Consider the following 22,793-nt stretch of genomic DNA (forward strand, 5'->3'; position numbering starts at 1 on the left):
TGGGCAGGTAGGTCAAGCGACCGGGTTGAAAGGAACTGTGCACTCGTGGAGAGAATGTCAGTGGATAAAATTAGAGACAAGAGAAAGCAAGGTGAGTCTAAGCACAAAGATAGCAAAATACATGAATCGCCTGATGCTAACGCTGGTTAGCTGACGTTCTGGTGAAAGGTAGTTGTCAAAGCTGGATTTAAATGCTGCTGCGTTAATCAGCTCCAGGTGCAGCTCACGAGAGAGAACAAGGACAGCTCTGCACAGAGGAGGAGACATGACACACAGTGGAAAAACCCTGCCACTCCCACGGACCATAACAGGTGACATTCTTAGGAATAGTAAGAGCTGTACAGAGAAAATAAGTAGGTAGACCTTGCACTGATGATAAGCTGACTGAGATATAGAGTTACAGGTACACTGGCATCCAGCAGCTCAAAAAGTGTGAAAGGCGACCTGTAATTTGACTTCAAAAGTGTCTAACTGAGGTGCAGTACCAAATAGTATGCAGGTAAATGTCAGGCATGTTTGGAGTACACAATATACATTTGTTTGATTCACAAACAAATGGAACATCTAAAGTGTAGTCTCCACATCGCCACACGTGGCATTAGTTTTCCACATGTGGCGTCATCTTTTTAAAGTAAATGGCACACCCACCACTGAAATAATAAAATACTACAAGACAAAAAACAAAACAAAACTAATGCACAGTAAACGAGGAGCAAAGAAGGAAAAACCCAAAGGAAACAAAGAAAAAGAAAAGACCAGGTTTGATGTGAATGTCAGTAGACAGTGGGCGTAGCAGAACCACATGAATGTAATGGAAGGAGTAACAAGTTTTGCAGCTTTGCTCCCATAGTGGATTTCAAATCAAAATTCAATTTATGATAGATGTTTACACTCGTCTGTGTGAAAAAGAAAATCACACAATCAAAGAGCAGAACCTGCTCTAACAGATTGAGTTTGAAGAATTGCAGCCCTGCCTGTTCAACCGCTAAGCTAATGACATCTGGTTAAGTCATGTGAAAGGAATGAACCACAGAACTCTGGATTGGCAATGAATCAGTTATTCAGGAAGTAAATGCTTTTGTTTCATATTTCACTGACGTGTCATAAGCTCAGAGGAACAGATATAAAACCTGAATAAATTAGTGGCATCATACAAGAACAGGGAGCAGTCACCCGAAGCAGCTGCTTTCACATTAGACCATTGCTCAGGGTAAGTGCATTGCTTCATATATAGTCCATATACAGGGAGTGCAAGTGTTTCTAATTGTATCTATAAAACAGATTATTGCTATTTATTTATGTTATTTTTGCTCATGATTTTTTCTTTTCTTTTCTTTTTTATGAAATGCAGTTTAAGAAATTGTTTAGTTTTTTTTTTTTGTTCTAGTCATGCTACAGAAAAACAGAACCAGTATCTTTAATAGTATTTTAAAAGTGAATAATTATCAGTAACAGGATTAGATTTCATAATCAGGGCAAATAAGTGTAGTGTTATAGTTAATGATAGCAGTTGAGGGTTTTGGTGATGTTAATTCTTTCTTTTTAGCATTGACCAACATAGTCCAAAACAGCAGCACAAATTAGTTTTGATTTTCGAAAAGCAAACTGAATTGCAAATAGCCTAAATAAGGAAAAGGTTAACATGTGCTTAAAACTAATATAAATATATCTATAGATTTGAAAGTACATTAATATGTTTGTTGTTTTGTTGTTGTTTATTGCTGTGTAAATACTTGTACTGTCAAATACTACAGGTTCAAGAGCCAGCCACAATGGGTAACAAACAAATCTTTAAAGCTTTATTGACATTTATAGGTAAGTTACTCCTTTATTAAAAAATAAAATAAAATACAAATACAAAAGAAAGCTTTATAAAAAGCCTTTATTGTTGTGATTTTTGCATACAGTGGTAATAAAGCTTGTGAGCACAGCAGTTACTGCCACAACAACTGGAGTTCCAACAACATCTGGAAATTCGACTACTAGCACTACAACACCAATGATGACTGCATCTACAAACACAAACACAGCAAATGTTACAAACACCACACCTACAACAAACACATCTGCGGTGCCTACAACAGTTTCAACTACACCTGTAAACACTGCAACACCAATGATGACTGCACCTACAAACACAACGACTCCTACAACCACCACACCTGTAATCAGTAAGCAATATTTCATGTTATTGTTCTTGAAAGTCACAATATCTTAACACTGTTTGTTCAAACAGGCTTGTTTTCTTTTTCTTTTTTTGGCATTTACAGTGGTTTCAAACACAACTGTGAGCGCTACAACACCAATGATGACTACAGTTACAAACACAATCACAGCAAATGTTACAAACACCACACCTACAACAAACACATCTGCGGTGCCTACAACAGTTTCAACTACACCTGTAAACACTGCAACACCAATGATGACTGCACCTACAAACACAACGACTCCTACAACAACCACACCTTTAATCAGTAAGCAATATTTCATGTTATTGTTCTTGAAAGTCACAATACCTTAACACTGTTTGTTCAAATAGGCTTGTTTTTTTGTTGTTGTTTTTTTGGCATTTACAGTGGCTTCAAACACAGCTGTGAGTGCTACAACACCAATGATGACTACAGTTACAAACACAATCACAGCAAATGTTACAAACATCACACCTATAACAAACACATCTGCGGTGCCTACAACAGTTTCAACTACACCTGTAAACACTGCAACACCAATGATGACTGCACCTACAAACACAAACACAACGACTCCTACAACCACCACACCTGTAACAACTACAACAGCTGAACCAGTAACAGGACTATTGTTGACATTCACCTCAAATGAAAACTTCACACCAGCCTTGGCGGATTCTAACTCTCCACAATTTGCAAGTCGAAGCACGCTTGTAGAGACAGCTGTAAGTATCCTTTTGAAGTTTCATACCCAAACATATGCATGCACATACACACATAACTTAAAAAAAAAAAGTAATTTTAGTGTGACATTACATGTACCTCTATATGATTGCATAGAGTAAGCAAGAGACAATTGGAATTATTCACATGATTACAGCAGTATAAACAAATGTGCATGCACATATAACTTTGTATTACTGGATCATGTTTTAAATTTGAATGCTTTTGAAAAGTCCTGCAAATTGGTATGCTTTTATTAGCATTTCTGTGTTGTTGAGTTTTTTCAACGATTAAAAATATTTAGTTAAAAAAGAAACAGATTCAATATGTAACCAAAGAAACTGAAATTCTATGAATTGTAAACAAACTTGGCAAATGACTTATTGCAGCGTAAATGCAATGTTTGCTTTGGAAAATAAAGAATCACAAACCCTAAAAATATAGCACATATATTCCGAGATTATTTTGTTTTTCTGCAGCTTACACCTTTTTACAAGGCAACATTTAAATCATTCCGGTCACTGAGAGTGACTTCATTCAGGTAATTCCCTTTTTATATACAGATTAATTTTTAACAGTATGTGTCATACAGTAATGAAAATAAAACAATATTTTTGGTTATTCATTTTGCAGGAGTGGATCAATTATCAGTGACATAAGGATTGAGTTTGGATCTTCAGCTGTGCCGAATACAACTGATATTGCAAATGTTTTGATCAATTCAGCCTCAAATATAACAGCCTTCAACATTACCACAAACTCTGTGGTTGTCCGTGAAATAGGTAAGCAATATTTCATGTTATTATACTTTAAACTCACAATATCTTAAAACTTTTTGTTAAACCATCGGCTTGTTTTCTTTTCTTGGCATTTAACAGTAGCTTCAACTACAACTGTGAGCGCTACAACACCAATGATGACTGCAGTTACAAATGCAACCATAGCAAATCTTACAAACACCACACCAGGAACAAATACAACTACAGTGTCTACAACAGCTTCAACTACACCTGTGAATGCTACAACACCAATGATGACTACCCCTACAAACGCAACCACAGCAAATCTTACAAACACCACACCAGGAACAAATACAACTACAGTGTCTACAACAGCTTCAACTACACCTGTGAATACTACAACACCAATGATGACTACCCCTACAAACGCAACCACAGCAAATCTTACAAACACCACACCAGGAACAAATACAACTACAGTGTCTACAACAGCTTCAACTACACCTGTGAATGCTACAACACCAATGATGACTACCCCTACAAATGCAACCATAGCAAATCTTACAAACACCACACCAGGAACAAATACAACTACAGTGTCTACAACAGCTTCAACTACACCTGTAAACACTGCAACGACAATGAATACTACAAACACAACCACAACCACAACGACTCCTACAACCACTACACCTGTAACAATTACAACAGCTGAGCCAGTAACAGAAGTAAAGCTTACATTCACCTCAAATGAAACATTCACACAAGACTTGGCGAATTCTACATCTACAGCATTTAGAAATCGAAGGACGCTCATAGAAACAACAGTAAGTATCCATCTTAAAATGTCATACCCAAACATATGCATATTATTAAAAAAAAGAAAACACGAGCTATTATAGTATTGCAGTATATGTGCATAATGATAGATTTCTTTGTATTTTTCATCTTCTTTACAAATATTTAGAATTTTCTTTTGAAATACAAGTGTAGTAAATTTCCCATCATAGTTTGGAACCTGATTGGATAGTGAAAATTAGAAACATTTGCATGATCTTCACAGTAAAAACAAATGTGCAAACAAATTTAATTTTCTATGTTAAAAAATGTGAGTGCTTCTGACAAGTCCTGTCTGCTTTTATCAGTAAAATGAAAAGGGAAATGGATTCAATATGTGACCATCGAAATGGAAATTGTATGAACAGTTGATAAAATTATATATTATTGCATAAAGTTACATATTGCATTATAATTCAGTGTTTGTTTTGGAAAATAAATAAATGCAAAACCTAACAATATAGCACATGTATTCAGAGAATATTTTGTGTTTTTGCAGCTTACACCGTTTTATATACAACGATTGAACTCATTCCGGTCACTGACAGTGACTTTATTCAGGTAATTCCTGTTTTATATACGGATGGAAATTTACAAATGCAACAATAATAACAACAACAACAATAATAATATTAATACAATTATGAAAATAACACAATATTTTTATTTATTCATTTTGCAGAAGTGGATCAATTATCAATGAAATGAACATTGGATTTCCATCTTCAGGGGTCCCTAATATAACTGACATTGGAATTGTTTTAATCAATGCTGCCTCAAACATAACAGCCTTCAACATTGACCCTACCAGTGTTGTTGTCAATGGCACAAGTAAGCAATTTTTAATGCAATCATATTAAAAAGGAATTGCAATATCTTAGAACCATTTGTTAAAGACTTTTCTCCCCCTTCCCATTTACAGAGGTAAATAGTGGAGTGATCCACAAGAGCAGTCTACTCACTGCATCCTGTATGGTGCTGCTGTCATGGCTCATGTCAGGCCACCAATAACATGTCCTGATGCTCTTGTGGAATTCCTTTTGGAAATGTCTGCTGTGATTGGCTATGAAAAAGGGACGTTGTTCACATTGAAAATCCAAGAGGACCTTCTGGTAAAGTGCAAAGAATGGCTTCGCAAGAATTAGATACTAAATTGGGTAACACACACAATAATAATGAAGCATATTTTTAAAAATGCATCTACTTCATCATGATTGCATATTTAAGTAGGAGATGGAATCCCATCTATGATGGGAATAACTTTATCCACTGAAAGGGTAATGTGTGTAACGTGTGTCATTAATGAGTAATACCCTATGAAATCGGGAGAAGAATTTGTGATATGTAATCGTCACACTCCTCGTCACCGCACTGCTCCTCCATCAAATGGACAGTTTGACTGACTGTGGCATTCCTGAAACATAAGCTATGTGAATAACGCCCTGTATGATTACCCAATCATGTTTCATATGTTTAAATCGTGTGATAGTGTGTGCAACTTTGCATTTATTTTGTATAATTATAATACAGCATAGTAATAATAAAAAATACAAGTAGGTTACGCAAATTAGGAATAAAAAACCCCCAAAATGTATAGACTACATCAATGTAATAATTCCTTTTTCCTTCTAAAGAAAAAATCTGTCATGATATACTGAAACTGCTTGCATTAAACAAATTGAAGATTTATACAGAGAATTGAGCTCTGTTTCTCTTTATTTAAACTCTACTCAGTACTGTCAGTGTTGTTCAGGATGATAAAGATAAAACATACACCCAAAAGTATTCAGACATGTAATGCTGCTTTGTAGATTACTATTGATTATTGACTTCAGGGCCTTCTATTAGTTGCCTTAAATCGCTTAGTTAAGGGCAACTGTAGAGCAAAAACAAGCACAAACACAAGGCTATCTTTTTTTGGATGGGGCAAGAAGACCACTCATGATATCAAGTGAACTGCAGAGGTACCATGTATGGAACGCCAGGACTGCCATAATGAATTAATTAAATACACCATTAAATAATTAATTAAATGTGTCAATAATTAATTAAAATTGGAATTAATTAATTAAATAAATAGTTATGGCACATGTAATTAATTAATTATTCACACATTTAATTATTTATTTATGTATTTCACATTTTAATTAATTATTGACACATTTAATTAATTATTTATGTATTTCACATTTTAATTAATTATTGACACATTTAATTAATTATTGACACATTTAATTAATTATTTAATGATATATTTATTTATTTCATTTTGGCAGTCCTGGCGCCTGGCTCTCATCATGAAATAATTTTATCTGTCAGCCTCACCCATCAAACTCAGGGGGCGGGGTTAACGCTGCCCATGCAGCTTCTCTAACATTTGATTGGTTGCCGTGCAAAGTAAGTCAAAACAGGTCGATCCTAGATAATCAATTGCTTGTGTAGACTTGGGGCAGCCAGGTATCCCAGAATGCAGATCAAATCACAGGCAGCAATGGTGGTGGTGTAGTTTTAAAATACCCCGTTTTTCTGTCACCAGCTACACTTTTAACAGTGTTTTAGCCGCGAATGTCGCGCCGTATGTCTGGTCAGGTTGTCAACATAGAACATGTTTGCAAAAGTGCTCAGATGTTTTCAGAGATTTCACTAGCTCTGCTAACAATTAGCATGCAGAGTGCACGCAGGGGGTTACGTTAACCGGTTTGTTTACATATTCCACTCTCCGTGTTCCACATGTTGCATTCGCAGATTCTCATTTTCACCGAACGATCGTCTCTTTCCGCCTGGTCTTGTGTCTCTGTGCTTCTGTAACATAAAGAACGAGCTGACATTTTTCTCACGAAACCAGCGATCAGCTCAACAGACCCTCAGTTTACCTGCATGCATCCTCCTCCTCATCTGTCAGCTGTTTAACACCTGCTGCTAATTCAAGAAACACGCCTACGTTACCTGGTGATAGTCACAGTTTAACTGGGCAGCCGGTGCTCGATATAAAGCAATGTCAGCGCATTTTTCTGCACAAGATAAGTTAATATAGTGTTTTCCCCGAGCGCAGAGCTGCTGGAGCTTGTTTCCTTACAGAGCACTTTATAGGCGAACAGCTTCATCAGCGGCTGATGTCCAATCACCGGCACACAGCTTTGAAACCTCAGCTGAGTTTTAGCTCTCAGTGGTTAAACGCTGGACTTCATTCACTCAGGTTCTGTCTGTTGGGTCACGTTTACTTCGCTGTTTTATTTACAACTGAGCAAATCGGTTTGGCTGAGGTTAAAGTTACGTTTCATAACTGCATAGTTTCACAGACGTTTAATGGTTCACTGGCACATGTGTTAGACTGAACTATCATCTAAATATCATCTGTTTTTTAATAGTTATTCAACTGTATTCTAAGCACCAGCTGTCTGTTAGAATGTGATTTTTTTCTCTCTCTGTTGGCAGAGGTATAAAAATGCGCAGGAAAATCTGACGTGCATGGCGAACTTCACCAACGATATTTAGGGAGGAATAAACACACATCAGACATACATGAACCATTTGCCTGTCTCCATAATTGAGAGCATCAATTTTACATGTATGATCTTAAAACAGGACACAGCCACTATACGTGCTGGCCTCATATCAAATGTGAAGGCAGACTGAGTCTATGTTTGACATTTAAACAGCAGCGAGTCTGCAGCTGAGGGAATACAAACTCAAATTGTCGGAACAGGTTTGCTCGTTTCTTGGATTCATTTGGTGATTTATTAAATGTATAACTGTTATTCTAATCTGCTGCTGAGTCTCTTACACTTTTCTTTATGCTGTATATTTTCACGTCTCTGGAATAGTCGGCAGTTAGATAGTCAGCTGGGAAACTTTGTGTTAACTCATGGAGCTGAGGATATCGTGGATATGCTGACCTCGCTCCGTGGTGTACAGGGCCGTTTACCCTCATGATTAATATTCACTATAAAAATATTAGCCGAACATCATGAAGTCTGTATGTGTTTCATAGTGTCGAACAACCTTTGTACAGTTAAAGCCAGCAGTTACTACATGACAGAAACACCAACGTTATCTCTTTTATGTGTTTATACACAGGTCACGCTGATTACTGAACAAAAACCCAAAGATCAGATGTTAAACAGATTTATTTGCTCTCTCTCCTCCTTAAACATTTTTTTAATGTTAGTTATAATTCAGAATTGGCGACTGAAACACGTAGGACACATAAGAACTTCAGGAAATAAAACACCGATAAATATAACCTCAGTAAAAGAAGTCAGCGGGGGTTACTACAGCTGTGTACCGGGGCCTGCGCTTTGTCGGTGGGATTGCTTGCGAGGCGAGCGGGTCTATCCCACGCTTTGCCGTGAGACTGGGCAGACATCTCCGACATCATCGAAGCACTTTTGCAAAGAGGCTGTATCTTGACAAACCGACCAGACACATGAAGATTAAACCACTACATTCTCGGCTAAAAAAATATTAAAACGGTATTTGGTGACACACAAACAGGGTTTTTCAAAGTTCAGTTCTGTTAGCTTCCACGTGCCGGTTGTTGTGTGCTAGAAACAATGGCCACCAGGCAAAAGCAATGGTTTTGACTCGATCAGCGTTAACCCCGCCCCCTGAGTTTGATGGGTGAGGCTGACAGATAAAATTATTTCATGATGAGAGCCAGGCGCCAGGACTGCCAAAATGAAATAAATAAATATATCATTAAATAATTAATTAAATGTGTCAATAATTATTTAAATATGTCAATAATTAATTAAAATGCGAAATACATAAATAATTAATTAAATGTGTGAATAATTAATTAATTACATGTGTCAATAATTAATTAAAATGTGAAACACATAAATAATTAATTAAATGTGTCAATAATTAATTAATTACATGTGCCATAACTATTTATTTAATTAATTAATTCCAATTTTAATTAATTATTGACATATTTAATTAATTATTTAATGGTGTATTTAATTAATTCATTATGGCAGTCCTGGCGTTCCATAACAATGAAGTATGTTGTAAAAAAGCAAAAAAGGGAAGATTAGTAACTGAGAACAGAGAACTTCGCTCTACAGCGAGGGGGTCAGAAACAGTCATTTTCATTTTATGATGATATGTATATATATTTTTTCCCATTTTTTAAGAGAGAAATGGGACATCTAAATCATGATCAAACTAAAGAAAAGTCAAGAAATGGCATGAAAGACCACTGAAGAGATCAATATGATTTAAAAATTAAACATGCAGATAAACTTAAAGTGTACTTTTTAATGGTGGGAGACAAGTAGTACCAGCAGTATGAAGTCCTTGAGGCAAAAACAACAAGGAACCCAAATGGCATGGGAACACACAAAGGTAACAAACAGACACCTTCATAAACACATAGCACAAAGACAAGGCCCTGACTAAACTGTGTTTCATTACTCTAATTATCCTTCAGTCCCACTGAGAACTCATTAGGGAAATAAATAACAAACTAAAATAGTAAATAAATTACTGGAACACCACAAACTTAACACCAGAGAATAGACTTGAGCAAATCCCTGCATGTGAGGTGCCGTGGCAGGTAGGATTGGACCCAAATGCAGGACACAGCATGGACAGGAATAACTCAAAAGATTCCCTGAAAAACCTTCAGTTAGTCCAAAATGCTGCATTGAGACTACTGACAGTGACTAGAAAGAGAGAGCATATTTCACTGATTCTGGCTTCTTTCACTGGGTCATTGTTAAATCCAGACATGAATTTAAAATTCTTTTTCCTCACATACATCTTAAATAATCACTCGCTATATTATCTTAAAGTCCTCATAGTACCATATCACTCCATTAGAGCACTCTCAGACTGCTGGCTTACTTGTGGTAAGTTATTTAAAATTAGAATGGAAGGCAGAGCCCGGCCTCTCTTCTGTGGTACTAACCCCAAGTTTGGATTAGAGAGAGTGAGGGAGAGAGACACCCTCTACTTTTAAGGTTGGGCTTAAAACTTTCCTTTTTGATAAAGCACATTGTTACAGCTGGATCAGGGGACCCTTCCATTATTTACAATGCTATAGGCCTAGGCTGCTGGGTTTCCCATGATGCATTTTCCTTCTTTTACTTGGTATGTATTTATACAGCTCTTTGCATCTAATTTCTTTGCATTAGTTAATATTAGCCTCTGGCTCTGTACCACAGTGTGTCTTTGTTCTGTGTCACTCCCCTCACCCCCAACTGGTCATGGTAGAGGAGGTTTCTTCCTGTTAAAAGAGGGTTTTTGCTTCCCACTTCCCACCAAGACCTTGCTCACAGGGGGTTTGATTGTTGGAATTTTTGCTGTATTACTGTAGGGTCTGCCTTACAACATGAAGCTCCTTTAAGCTTGAATTAAAATTGTATTGAATGGAATCACTCTTGATCTACTGATCTATTGTGGTGAAAAGAGAGCTGAATGTAAAAGTGACGCTGATGATTTAGTGGTCAGTCTCTGTTCCTACCTTCATCTATACTGATGAGCGCTGGTTGGTGACCAAAAGAATGAGATTGGAAAAACAAGTGGCAGAAATTAGTTCCTTTCTTTTAATGGCTGAGCTCTCCCTAAGAGATGTGGTGAAGACCTAGGCCATTCGAAAAGGCCTAAGACTAGAGAGGTTGTTCCTCTCATCAAAAGGAGCCGTATGAGGTGGTTCAGGCATCTGATTAGGATGCCTCCTAGGTGAGGTCTTCTGGGGACGTCCTACCAAGAGAAGGCACCAGGCAGATTCAGGACTCACAAGAACATCTTTGGGTCCCCCCCACCCCCCCTCCCCCCCACCCCAGATAAGCTGGAAGAGGTTGCTGGGGTGAGGGAAATCTGAGCTTTTCTTCTCAGACTGCTAGTCCTGCCACCCGAACACTGATAACTGGCAAAAAATGGATGGATGGCACTTTGGATCTTTGGATCACTTTGAATCTTTATACCTCTTACCAGATCAAAGCCTACTGACCTCATTCTTAAGTGGTTTTCTTAAGTCTCCACGAATGAACAAAATCATAAGGTTTACCATTGATATCGCCATGATGTTTGGCCTTAGGTCCTCAGTACTCTTGGGGGCTGCCAATGGCCCGGTTGTCCTGGATACATCTCTGTCTACCCCTGGCTTCTGGGGAGCTTCTTGTGGTTATTGTGTGGTTATTGTGGCTTTCCACCGTCATTTTCAGGTGCACACACATACACCTTTACTCTAAGATGACAATTGATGACTCCACCATTTGTAAGTGTTAGTGATGTATTTTACAGTAACAAAGTTGTGGTAGTTTCTAGTAGTTCAAGACATTATTAGCTAATAAAACATCATCTGTACACAAATATATATGTTAATCCATTTTTGAAAAAGTGGTTCCAGTCACTGTCACAACAACGTGACTGACACCAACTGCCAATTGCACTATGACAACAACTGCTGCCCCTTCAAAACCAGCATCAGTAACTGTGAGAGCTATGACCGCCAATACAATGACAACAGAAAAAACTATTCAAACAACAACTGCAGTAACTGTGACACCTGCTGCTACAACTAATACTTCAGCAACAACTGTACTTGAACCGGCAAATTTTGTGACTACTATGGCACAAGCTTCTACAGCAACCACCATGATGTTATACACACCTACAACAACAATAGTGGAAAATGCAACAAATGCAACACTTCCTTCTTCCTTCTTCTAGTGCAGAAACAACAATCACTGTGAGAACGACAACAACTATCGAAGCACATATATCTGCTCCTTATATGAATATTACGAGTTCATCTGCTTATATTACTATTAAACATGGTTCAATGCAGTTTGCCTTTGTTTTGAAAATGTAAAATGTAAATTGTGATGCTGGTGAAGCAGTTAGTTGTAGTTCTAACATATTACAGTCCTTTTTCTTATGTGATGAACAAAAGATTTAAATTGCACAGTATTTTAAAATTGCTCATTGAAACAAACTTCCTTGAAACGTAATCCAACATTGAAATTGAATTTTAGCAAGCTTCACTACCTGTTGACCCGAAATGGATTCAGTATTTAAATAGATTTGCATGACTTACAAATAACTACTTTGAATAACAGCTCAAGGTTAGAATTATTTATATTTATTATCACTAACAAAGAAGTTCTTTTGTGATACAAAGTTCACCACTGACTCATAGAACAAAAGAAGGGTGTATGGTAATGGACAAAGCCAATATATATTGACAGGCAGTATATTTGTTCTTCATTAAGGTCCTTCAGCTTTTCGATTCAACATATCCATGTGGACTGTTGCATAAGGTAAAAGGGTTGCAATATAGACATATCATAGATAAACATCAGATGCGAATCAGTAACTTTTCAATATATATTCTCATTTCAGGTAAGTAAATTTCTTATTATTTCACATATTTAAGAAAATTACTTATTTAGAGTTGGGCCGCAATCTAGAAACTCCCAAATTTTGCTCTCTTTGCATGAGATTATCAACTGATATTGATGTTTCTATGATACAACTTATATATATTCATATATGTGCAATCCAGCATGAAAGTTTTTGTGTTCTTCGTTTTTGTGATCAAGAATTTCATGTTAAAAGGATTTTATGTGATCTCCTGAGAATAAATGAGCAGCCAGTTTATTAGTATTTATTTTATTTAAATAAATACATTATGTGAGTTATAGATTAAAATTTGATGTGTTGAATTGTTTTCACATGGTGAATAAATGTACTGTTTATTTTTACAGGTTAAATGGAAAGCAGAATGATTGTTAAATGGTTTATATCTATGTTCTTGATTTTAATGGGTAAGATGGCGGCATATACAAACATAGCAACAATCATTCCTGTGATATTCCTGTGATTTTTCATTTACATCTAACACCTATACAGGAACAATGTCCATTTTTACGCCAATGACAATTACAGGAGCTGCAACCACAACCACAGAAGCTCCAACAACAACAGCTTCAACTATCACTGCAGCACCAACAACAACTATAACAGCAGCTCCAACAACAACATCTGCTCCCACAACTACCACCACAGCTACAACTACCACAGTAGTACCAACAACAACGTCTGCTCCCACAACTACCACCACAGCTACAACTACCACAGTAGTACCCACAACAACATCTGCTCCAACAACTACCACAGCAGCTCCAACAACAACATCTCCTTCCACAACTACCACCACAGCTACAACTACCACAGTAGTGCCCACAACAACATCTGCTCCAACAACTACCACAGCAGCTCCAACAACAACATCCGCTCCCACAACTACCGCCACAGCTACAACTACCACAGTAGTACCCACAACAACATCTGCTCCAACAACTAACACAGCAGCTCCAACAACAAAATCCGCTCCCACAACTACCGTCACAGCTACAACTACCACAGTAGTGCCCACAACAACATCTGCTCCAACAACTACCGCCACAGCTACAACTACCACAGTAGTGCCCACAACAACATCTGCTCCAACAACTAACACAGCAGCTCCAACAACAAAATCCGCTCCCACAACTACCGTCACAGCTACAACTACCACAGCAGCTCCAACAACAACATCCGCTCCCACAACTACCGCCACAGCTACAACTACCACAGTAGTGCCCACAACAACATCTGCTCCAACAACTGCCACAGCAGCTCCAACAACAACATCCGCTCCCACAACTACCGCCACAGCTACAACTACCACAGTAGTACCAACAACAACGTCTGCTCCCACAACTACCACCACAGCTACAACTACCACAGTAGTGCCCACAACAACAACTGCTCCAACAACTGCCACAGCAGCTCCAACAACAACATCCGCTCCCACAACTACCACCACAGCTACAACTACCACAGTAGTGCCCACAACAACAACTGCTCCAACAACTGCCACAGCAGCTCCAACAACAACATCCGCTCCCACAACTACCGCCACAGCTACAACTACCACAGTAGTGCCCACAACAACATCTGCTCCAACAACTACCACAGCAGCTCCAACAACAACATCCGCTCCCACAACTACCGCCACAGCTACAACTACCACAGTAGTACCAACAACAACGTCTGCCCCCACAACTACCACAGCAGCTCCAACAACAACATCCGCTTCCACAACTACCGCCACAGCTACAACTACCACAGTAGTGCCCACAACAACATCTGCTCCAACAACTACCACAGCAGCTCCAACAACAACATCCGCTCCCACAACTACCGCCACAGCTACAACTACCACAGTAGTACCAACAACAACGTCTGCTCCCACAACTACCACCACAGCTACAACTACCACAGTAGTACCCACAACAACATCTGCTCCAACAACTACCACAGCAGCTCCAACAACAACATCTCCTTCCACAACTACCACCACAGCTACAACTACCACAGTAGTGCCCACAACAACATCTGCTCCAACAACTACCACAGCAGCTCCAACAACAACATCCGCTCCCACAACTACCGCCACAGCTACAACTACCACAGTAGTACCCACAACAACATCTGCTCCAACAACTAACACAGCAGCTCCAACAACAAAATCCGCTCCCACAACTACCGTCACAGCTACAACTACCACAGCAGCTCCAACAACAACATCTGCTCCCACAACTACCGCCACAGCTACAACTACCACAGTAGTGCCCACAACAACATCTGCTCCAACAACTGCCACAGCAGCTCCAACAACAACATCCGCTCCCACAACTACCGCCACAGCTACAACTACCACAGTAGTACCAACAACAACGTCTGCTCCCACAACTACCACAGCAGCTCCAACAACAACATCCGCTTCCACAACTACCGCCACAGCTACAACTACCACAGTAGTGCCCACAACAACATCTGCTCCAACAACTACCACAGCAGCTCCAACAACAACATCCGCTCCCACAACTACTGCCACAGCTACAACTACCACAGTAGTACCAACAACAACGTCTGCTCCCACAACTACCACCACAGCTACAACTACTATAGTAGTACCCACAACAACATCTGCTCCAACAACTACCACAGCAGTTCCAACAAATACCACAGCACCTCCAACAACCGCTCTAAGTAGTCCCACACCTGCTCTAACTAACACAAGAACAGGAAAAACAACCACATCTGCAGCCACAACCACCGGACCTCTGACAATTAGATATGTTGTTTTCAGATCCATTCAAAGCAATTTTACAGCAGACTTGTTGAATTCATCATCTGAAGTTTTTCAAACTCGATCTTCATCAATAAAGGTGCAGGTAAGTCTTTCTTTTCCCCAAGAATCTATAAAGTTAGTGTACAAGAGTTTATCTGATCATTAAGGTAATGCAAATATTCAAATACATATTTCTTCTCATTTTTTTCACGTGAAGGTGGTAAAAAATTACAACTTAATTTATATAGAATAAGTGCAAAGTCTTAGGAAAAAATGCAAAAATTCCCATGAGAACTAAGTGCCAGGACAACTGTCCTGAATGAATGAATGAGAATTTCAAACTACAGCTACATGACAAATTGATGCAAGGCATCAGGCCACTATATGGTGCTAAAAGTACTTCAATATGCTTTTGAACTGATTGTTCACTGCATTTTTTAAAGGCACATGCAGCTCCAGCAGAAACGTGTTTTAAGTACTTCAAACACAGCTCTCACTGTCAGCTCACACTGAACAAAATTCCCTAATTCATGAGGGTTCACTAAAGGAAGAACAATGCAGAATGGACTTCTAAGCATTTGTCATTGACGTTGAAGGCAAAGTCGTGTTCTTATCTAATAGAAAGAAGAAAGAATTCTGTTTAAAGAATATAGTTTACATTTTTTTAAACCCTAAATACTCAGACAAGTACAAGAATTTGACTGATTAAGAGCAGGAACAAGTCAAGAGGAGAACTTTTGCTACCAAGGTTATAAAACTTGGAAAACCTTTTTGCCAAGCTTTACACATCCAGGGATGGATAATTCATCCAGCGGTGTTTAGCTCATTTACCTACAGTCTTTTTTACTTGAAGTCAGTATTATTGCTGGATTTTTTTTCTCCTCTCAAAGGAGACAAGCTCTTAAACTTTGTTAAGAGTGGCCTTAAGGCTTGTTCTCACTGAATATGTCTTCATATTTGAACAAAGATTTTCAGTGATGAAGTTTAATGAATCCAGATACAGATTCTCTTTCACTCACCTGTCTACTGTCTTTCGCATCTTCACCTCATGTATTGAACCTGAGTTTATAGCACTTATTCCACCAAACACACTAAATTTATCTCACCGAATAAGGAAGAATCACTGCAAAACTGCACGCAGTAATTTAACTACTTAAATTTAAAATGGTAGCTTGGTGGTAAGCACTGTTATTTCACGGCAAAAAGGTCCTGAGTTTGAATCTTGGGTCTTTCTGTGTGGAAATTGCATGTTTTCTCCATTTTAACATGAGTTTTCTCCAGGTGCTCTGGCATCCTCCCACAGAAAGACATGTTAGTGCAATTAGATTAACTGGTGATTCTTAATTGCCCATACTGTGCATCTTGAAATGATTCACAGCACTTGACTTGTTCCATTTTATTTGTCATTTTACGGCCTTATTCCAAAATGGATTATATTCATTTTCACCTCAAAATTCTACACACATTACAAAACTTTATTGACAGTCTTTGCCATGACATTTGTGAATATGAGCGTGAATGGTTGTCAGTCTCTGTCTGTGTTAGCTCTGTGATCTACCAGAGCTACTCTCTGTAAGGGTCAAGACCTCAGCTTTTTCCTTTAAATAATCTTCTGTTAATGTATTTTAACATATAATATATATCACGTACACAAACAGATAAATGTGATTTTAAGAAAATCTGCTTTGTGTCTGTAGATTGAACCTGCTTACAAAAACTCGTTCCCTTCTTCCTTTGTCTCCTTGGCTGTTGTGAGCTTCAGGTAATTTCAGTATTTTGACATATACTGTTAAGAGCACTGACCTAATGCCCTAAATATTCAAAACTATCCTTTTTGTCTCTGCATTTACAGGCAAGGATCAGTCATCAACACCATAGAACTTAAGTTTGTAAACTCATCTGCTCCAAATTACACTGAAATTAGAAATGTTTTGATCAGTACAGCATCAAACGTGACAGGCTTTGACATCGAAAGGGCCTCCATCACTGTCAGTGCCACATGTGAGTAACATTTCGTGATGTTTGATCAAAAAGTCTCAAAGTTTTTAGAAGGACTTAGTTAAATGTTTTATGTCCATTTTGTCCTCATTTTAAATCTACCACAGTGATCCCAACAACAAACACAACAACATCAGGGACTACAGCTACTCCAACAACTATCACAATTACAAAAGCTCCGACTGCACCTGTCCAAGTTTTTCTGTTTCTACAGTTCCTTGAACCATATGTACCTGAACTCACAGACCCCACCAGCAGTGTATATCAAGATCGCAAAATACGAGTTGAAGAGACGGTGAGTAATATTTCAACTTAATATATCTTTTAATGACTGACACTTTATCTAGAGAACAAATCTGAAATCATACATTTTATTTCATTTGAATGGGCATTTTTAGACAATGTAATTTTGAAGTTGTTTCACCATGTTTAAATTTTCTTTTTGTGTTAATTTTTTGCAGTGTGATAGAATCTACAAATCAAAATTTATTTTCTTCATCCGTGCCATTGTCATTCGGTTCAGGTAAAACATGTTTTTAACAGTGATTAAGTTACTTTCCTCTAAATTATTATTTTAATTTAATTTTGAATGTTAAAAGTGCCATGCACCATAGTTAAACCGTTCAATAATCTGCAATCATTATCTAACATCTGACTCACTTTGTTTCATGGCACAGTCTTGTTAGAGTCCAAACACGAGTGGATAGAACTGAGACACAGGTGGAGCTTGTGTTCAATCAAACAGCACCCAATGCACAAGTCCCAAATAATACTACTATTATTCAAACTATGAAAAAGGCTATTAACAGTTCCAGCAGCAATTTCAGTATTGCCATAGTTCCTGACACTATATCAGTAACTTCTGGTGAGTATTTGAAAATGTAACCAAAAGTTATTTTGACATTCATGAAGGATAAAGATAATAGTTTAGGTTGTACATAGATATATATTAATCTATTTTTGATAAATATTTTATTGTTCCAGTCAGTGTTACACCTGCTACACCAACTCCTAATTGCACTATGACATCAACTGCTACCCCTTCAAAACCAGCATCAATAACTGTGACAACTACGACCATAATTTCTACGACAACAGAAAAAACTATTCAAACAACAACTGCAGTGACCGTGAAATCTGCTACAACTAATACTTCAGCAACAACAGTACTTGAACCAGCCACTTTTGTGGCTACTATGGCACAGGCTCCTACAGCAACCACCATGGTGTCATACACATCTACAACAACAATAGTGGAAAGTGCAAGACTTCCTTCTTCAGCAGCTACTGCAGAAACAACAATCACTGTGAGAACGACAACAACTATTGAAGCACGTATATCTGGAAACACATGTAAGATAGACTAATTGAAATGATAAGTGTTACATTTAAATCAGCTAAATCAGCTAAGATTTTCTCATTGCTTTTTCTCTTCATTTCCAGCTTCAGGAGGATTGAGCCACAAGACAAGTCTCTACACTGCTTCCTGCCTCATGTTGTTGACATGGCTATTTGCAAACCATCAATAGCTAATTTACATTTGAAATACAAGTGCAGGAAAACAATTACATTTATTCCATTGTTATCAAAAATGCAGCATCCTTGAATGGCTTAACTGTTGCGTGAAACATCATGAAAATCTAGCCTTGCATTAACAGACACAGTGGTATATCTGGGGGGCATTTCTGTCTTTTATTCCCGTATTTTAAAATTACCATTACCTATGTTTAAGTGCAGTTCGTCTTTGTTTTGGAAAATGTAAACTGTGATGCTTATGAAACAGACAGTTGTTACTCTAACTAATAAAAGTCCTTCTCTCATTTGATGAACCAAAAGATGATTTAAATTAGACAGCATTCAAAAACGTCGTTATTTTCACCATAAATGCTTAGTTACAGTATATTAAAATTAATGGAGAGTTTTCCCCCAACTGATGTATTAAAAGCTACCATGGGATGACTCTTACGGCACACAAAAATGAAATTTCCTGCTCCTCACTTCATAGAAAAATAATCACCAAAGCAATGGAGGTCTTATCTTTGTAAATTCACGTCTGACAAGTTGTTATCATAGCATAGTGATATTTGACTCCTGTCTGGGCCTTGACTCCCATGTAAAATCTTTGTGTCGTTCCTGTTTCTATCATTTAAGAAACATCTTTAAACTGCGACATGTGGTCTATTCAGCTGAACTGGAAAAACTCATTCATGCATTTGTGTCATCACGCTTAGATTACTGTAAGTCCCTGTTTACTACCTTGGATATCTCTCTCTCGCCTCCAGGCAATACAAAACGCAGCAGCCAGACAAACTCGTTCTATCAAGCGTGTTCACATTACTCCGGTCTTATATTCTTTACATTGGCTTCCAATAGAGTTTAGAATTCGCTTTAAAATTCTTGTTTTAACATACAGAGCACTAAATGGCCAGGCCCCAGATTATTTATCCAAGCTTCTTAAAAAAATAAAGTAAAATAAAAATAAAATACACTGCTGCTCGTCATCTCCGCTCACAGACTCAGAGTCTGTTGGTTGTTCCCCGTACACGAATGAAGACAAAAGGGGACAGAGCCTTTCAGTCTGTTGCACCAAGGCTGTGGAATAGTTTACCGCTACAATTATGTTTGCTTGACTCTGTGGATTGTTTTAAAAAGCAGTTAAAAACATTTATGTTCAAACAAGCCTTTTGCTGATCTATGTATTTTATATTCTTTACATTCTTTACATTTGATCTTTTACATTGTGTATAATGTCTATTGATTGTATTGTTTATTTTAATATTTGTGTACAGCACTTTGTGACTGCCTGTCTGTGAAAAGCGCTTAATAAATAAACTTTACTTACTTACTACTTACTTACATAGTATGACTGCTTTTAATGTCGCTCTTTTAATGATCTGTTAATGCATATAATTTACATGTGTGTGTTCACTTGTCTATACTAAATGTCAATTCAATAATGAGGGCTCATCATAATGAACTGAACATTGTTTATTGATAAACAGGTTTTCCACCAATATTTAAATTGCTAAATCAGACAAATATCTTTAAAGTGCAATGTCGCGGGCTCCTTCTCCTAAACTTCCTCCGAACAAATACAGGCGTAGTCGGAAAGCATTCAGTGTGGATAATTTATTTATTTTGCCGGCCTCCCAGGTGCACAAAAAGTTATTTACAAAGAAATAGAACTGACTTAAGTCAGCACAAACAAATATCTATATACAAAACACAGTCTGCATGTTACCCTCTCTGTAACAGCTCACTGGAAAGAAAGCAAAAGCAACAGGTGGGCCCTGACCGCCTTCTCTTATACCCCATAGCCCCTCCCACTAGGCGTAATAGTCATCTCTTTATTATTATCAAACCGTCTTTCCCCCTCAGCTTATTTCCTGCTGTAGTCCTACAATACATATATGTATATACAGACATTTATGGCCACTTCCCGGCAGCCTACAGTGTTTCACAATAACACCAAACAAACCAAAAGAATAATGCAGTTCACGTGACTCTTCAAGCGCGCGCGAACCCACTATTTAAACCCCGGAACCCCATACCATCGGCTTGCATAACCCCCGTATAATTCGGCGATCATAGCGAGTCTCCGCAACCGGCTTTATGGAAGGTAAGTGGGAAAATACGTTGGCCACCTTCTGCGCTGCTCAAACTATACCTCTCACCCCTTTTTGTTTATCTGCCCGGTTGCCGAAAAGCCGCGCAGCCCCGGTAATTGTAAAAACTAATGGTGGTGGTGCGTGTATGCGCCCAGATCAGCTGTCGGCGGCTCGGGACGGGGTGACTCCGTCACATCATCCCCTTCCACCCGGAGGTTGGCGTTGTGCGGCAACCTGGAGAGATAATCTGCCACTACATTGAGCTTGCCTGGTCTGTGACGGATGATGAATCTGAAAGGCTGCAGTGAAAGGTACCAGCGTGTCAGTCGGCTGTTATGGTCCTTCATGGAATGGATCCAGGTGAGCGCTCGATGATCAGTTTCCAGCTCAAACTCTCTTCCAAGTAAATAATACCTGAGTTTCTCCAGTGCCCACTTAATGGCCAAAGCCTCCTTCTCCACCGTTGAGTAGTTGGTTTCCCGTGGCAGCAGCTTGCGGCTCAGGTATAGGACCGGATGCTCATCTCCCGGGTCCCCTTGGGCCAGCACTGCTCCCAGGCCACTTTTGGAGGCATCCACCTGGACCAGAAACTTCTTCCTGAAGTCGGGGCTCCTGAGAACTGGAGTCGTACACAGGCAGGTTTTCAGCCCGTTGAAGGCTTGTTCACATTCCGCTGTCCATATGACAGGATTCCGTTGGTCTTTGCTGGTCAATGCAGTAAGAGGGGCCGCAATAGTTGCAAACTGGGGCACAAATCTTCGGTACCAGCCAACCAGCCCCAGGAAAGACCGGACTTCCTTTTTTGTGCGAGGCCGAGGGCAGTTCTGGATAGCGTCCACTTTATCCATCTGCGGGCGCACCTCACCTCTGCCCACTTGGTAGCCAAGGTAGCGGGTCTCCTGCCGTGCCCACTCACATTTAGAGGGGTTGAGGGTCAATCCTGCCTTATGGATTCTTCCCAGGACTTCGGACAAGTGCTGCAGATGCTCCTCCCAGGTGTTGCTGAAGATCACTACATCATCCAGGTAGGCAGCACTATAGGGGTCACACCCCTGTAGTAATTTGTCCATCAGCCTTTGAAAGGTGGCCGGTGCCCCATGTAGGCCAAATGGCATCACTGTGAACTGGAACAGGCCGGCAGGGGTCCTGAAGGCGGTGTACGGTCGAGAAGACTCCTCCAGTGGCACTTGCCAGTACCCTTTACACAGATCCAAGGTGGTGATGTACCTGGCCGCTCCGATCTTCTCCAGCAAGTCCTCGATTCGAGGCATGGGGTAGGCATCAAACTCTGAAATAGAATTTAGCTTCCGGAAATCAATGCAGATGTGTAGGGAGCCATCCTTCTTGAAGATGATGACCACCGGGCTACACCACTCTGAGCAGGACGGCTCTATCACCCCAAGCTCCAGCATCTTCTCCACCTCCTGTCGCAGTTTCTCCACCAAGTGTTGTGGAATCCGGTATGGCCGTTGGCGGATGGGATGTCCCTCCTTTAGGCGTATCACATGTTCGACAAGGGTGGTCCTGCCGGGGTTAACTGAACACAAAGAGGGAGTCTCCCGAA

The 22,793-nt window shown here is 39.1% G+C and overlaps 2 protein-coding genes across 2 annotated transcripts in view; one reads left to right on the forward strand and one right to left on the reverse strand.

Moving 5' to 3' along the window:
• Positions 1-22,793, reverse strand: part of LOC309703945 (uncharacterized protein) — a 102,907-nt gene that overhangs the window by 5,959 nt on the left and 74,155 nt on the right. The window lies entirely within an intron of this gene.
• On the forward strand, positions 1,090-6,190 carry LOC309702147 (uncharacterized protein). The gene is made up of 11 exons (XM_082526587.1): positions 1,090-1,210; positions 1,755-1,815; positions 1,908-2,171; positions 2,271-2,477; positions 2,580-2,917; positions 3,395-3,456; positions 3,549-3,697; positions 3,794-4,482; positions 4,992-5,053; positions 5,175-5,323; positions 5,415-6,190. The coding sequence occupies exons 2-11, from the start codon at positions 1,773-1,775 to the stop codon at positions 5,501-5,503; spliced, it is 2,052 nt and encodes a 683-aa protein (XP_082382713.1). The 5' UTR covers positions 1,090-1,210; positions 1,755-1,772; the 3' UTR covers positions 5,504-6,190.

The sequence above is a fragment of the Aulonocara stuartgranti genome (assembly GCF_965226115.1).
Source record: "Aulonocara stuartgranti genome assembly, chromosome: 3".
NCBI classification, from domain to species: domain Eukaryota; kingdom Metazoa; phylum Chordata; class Actinopteri; order Cichliformes; family Cichlidae; genus Aulonocara; species Aulonocara stuartgranti.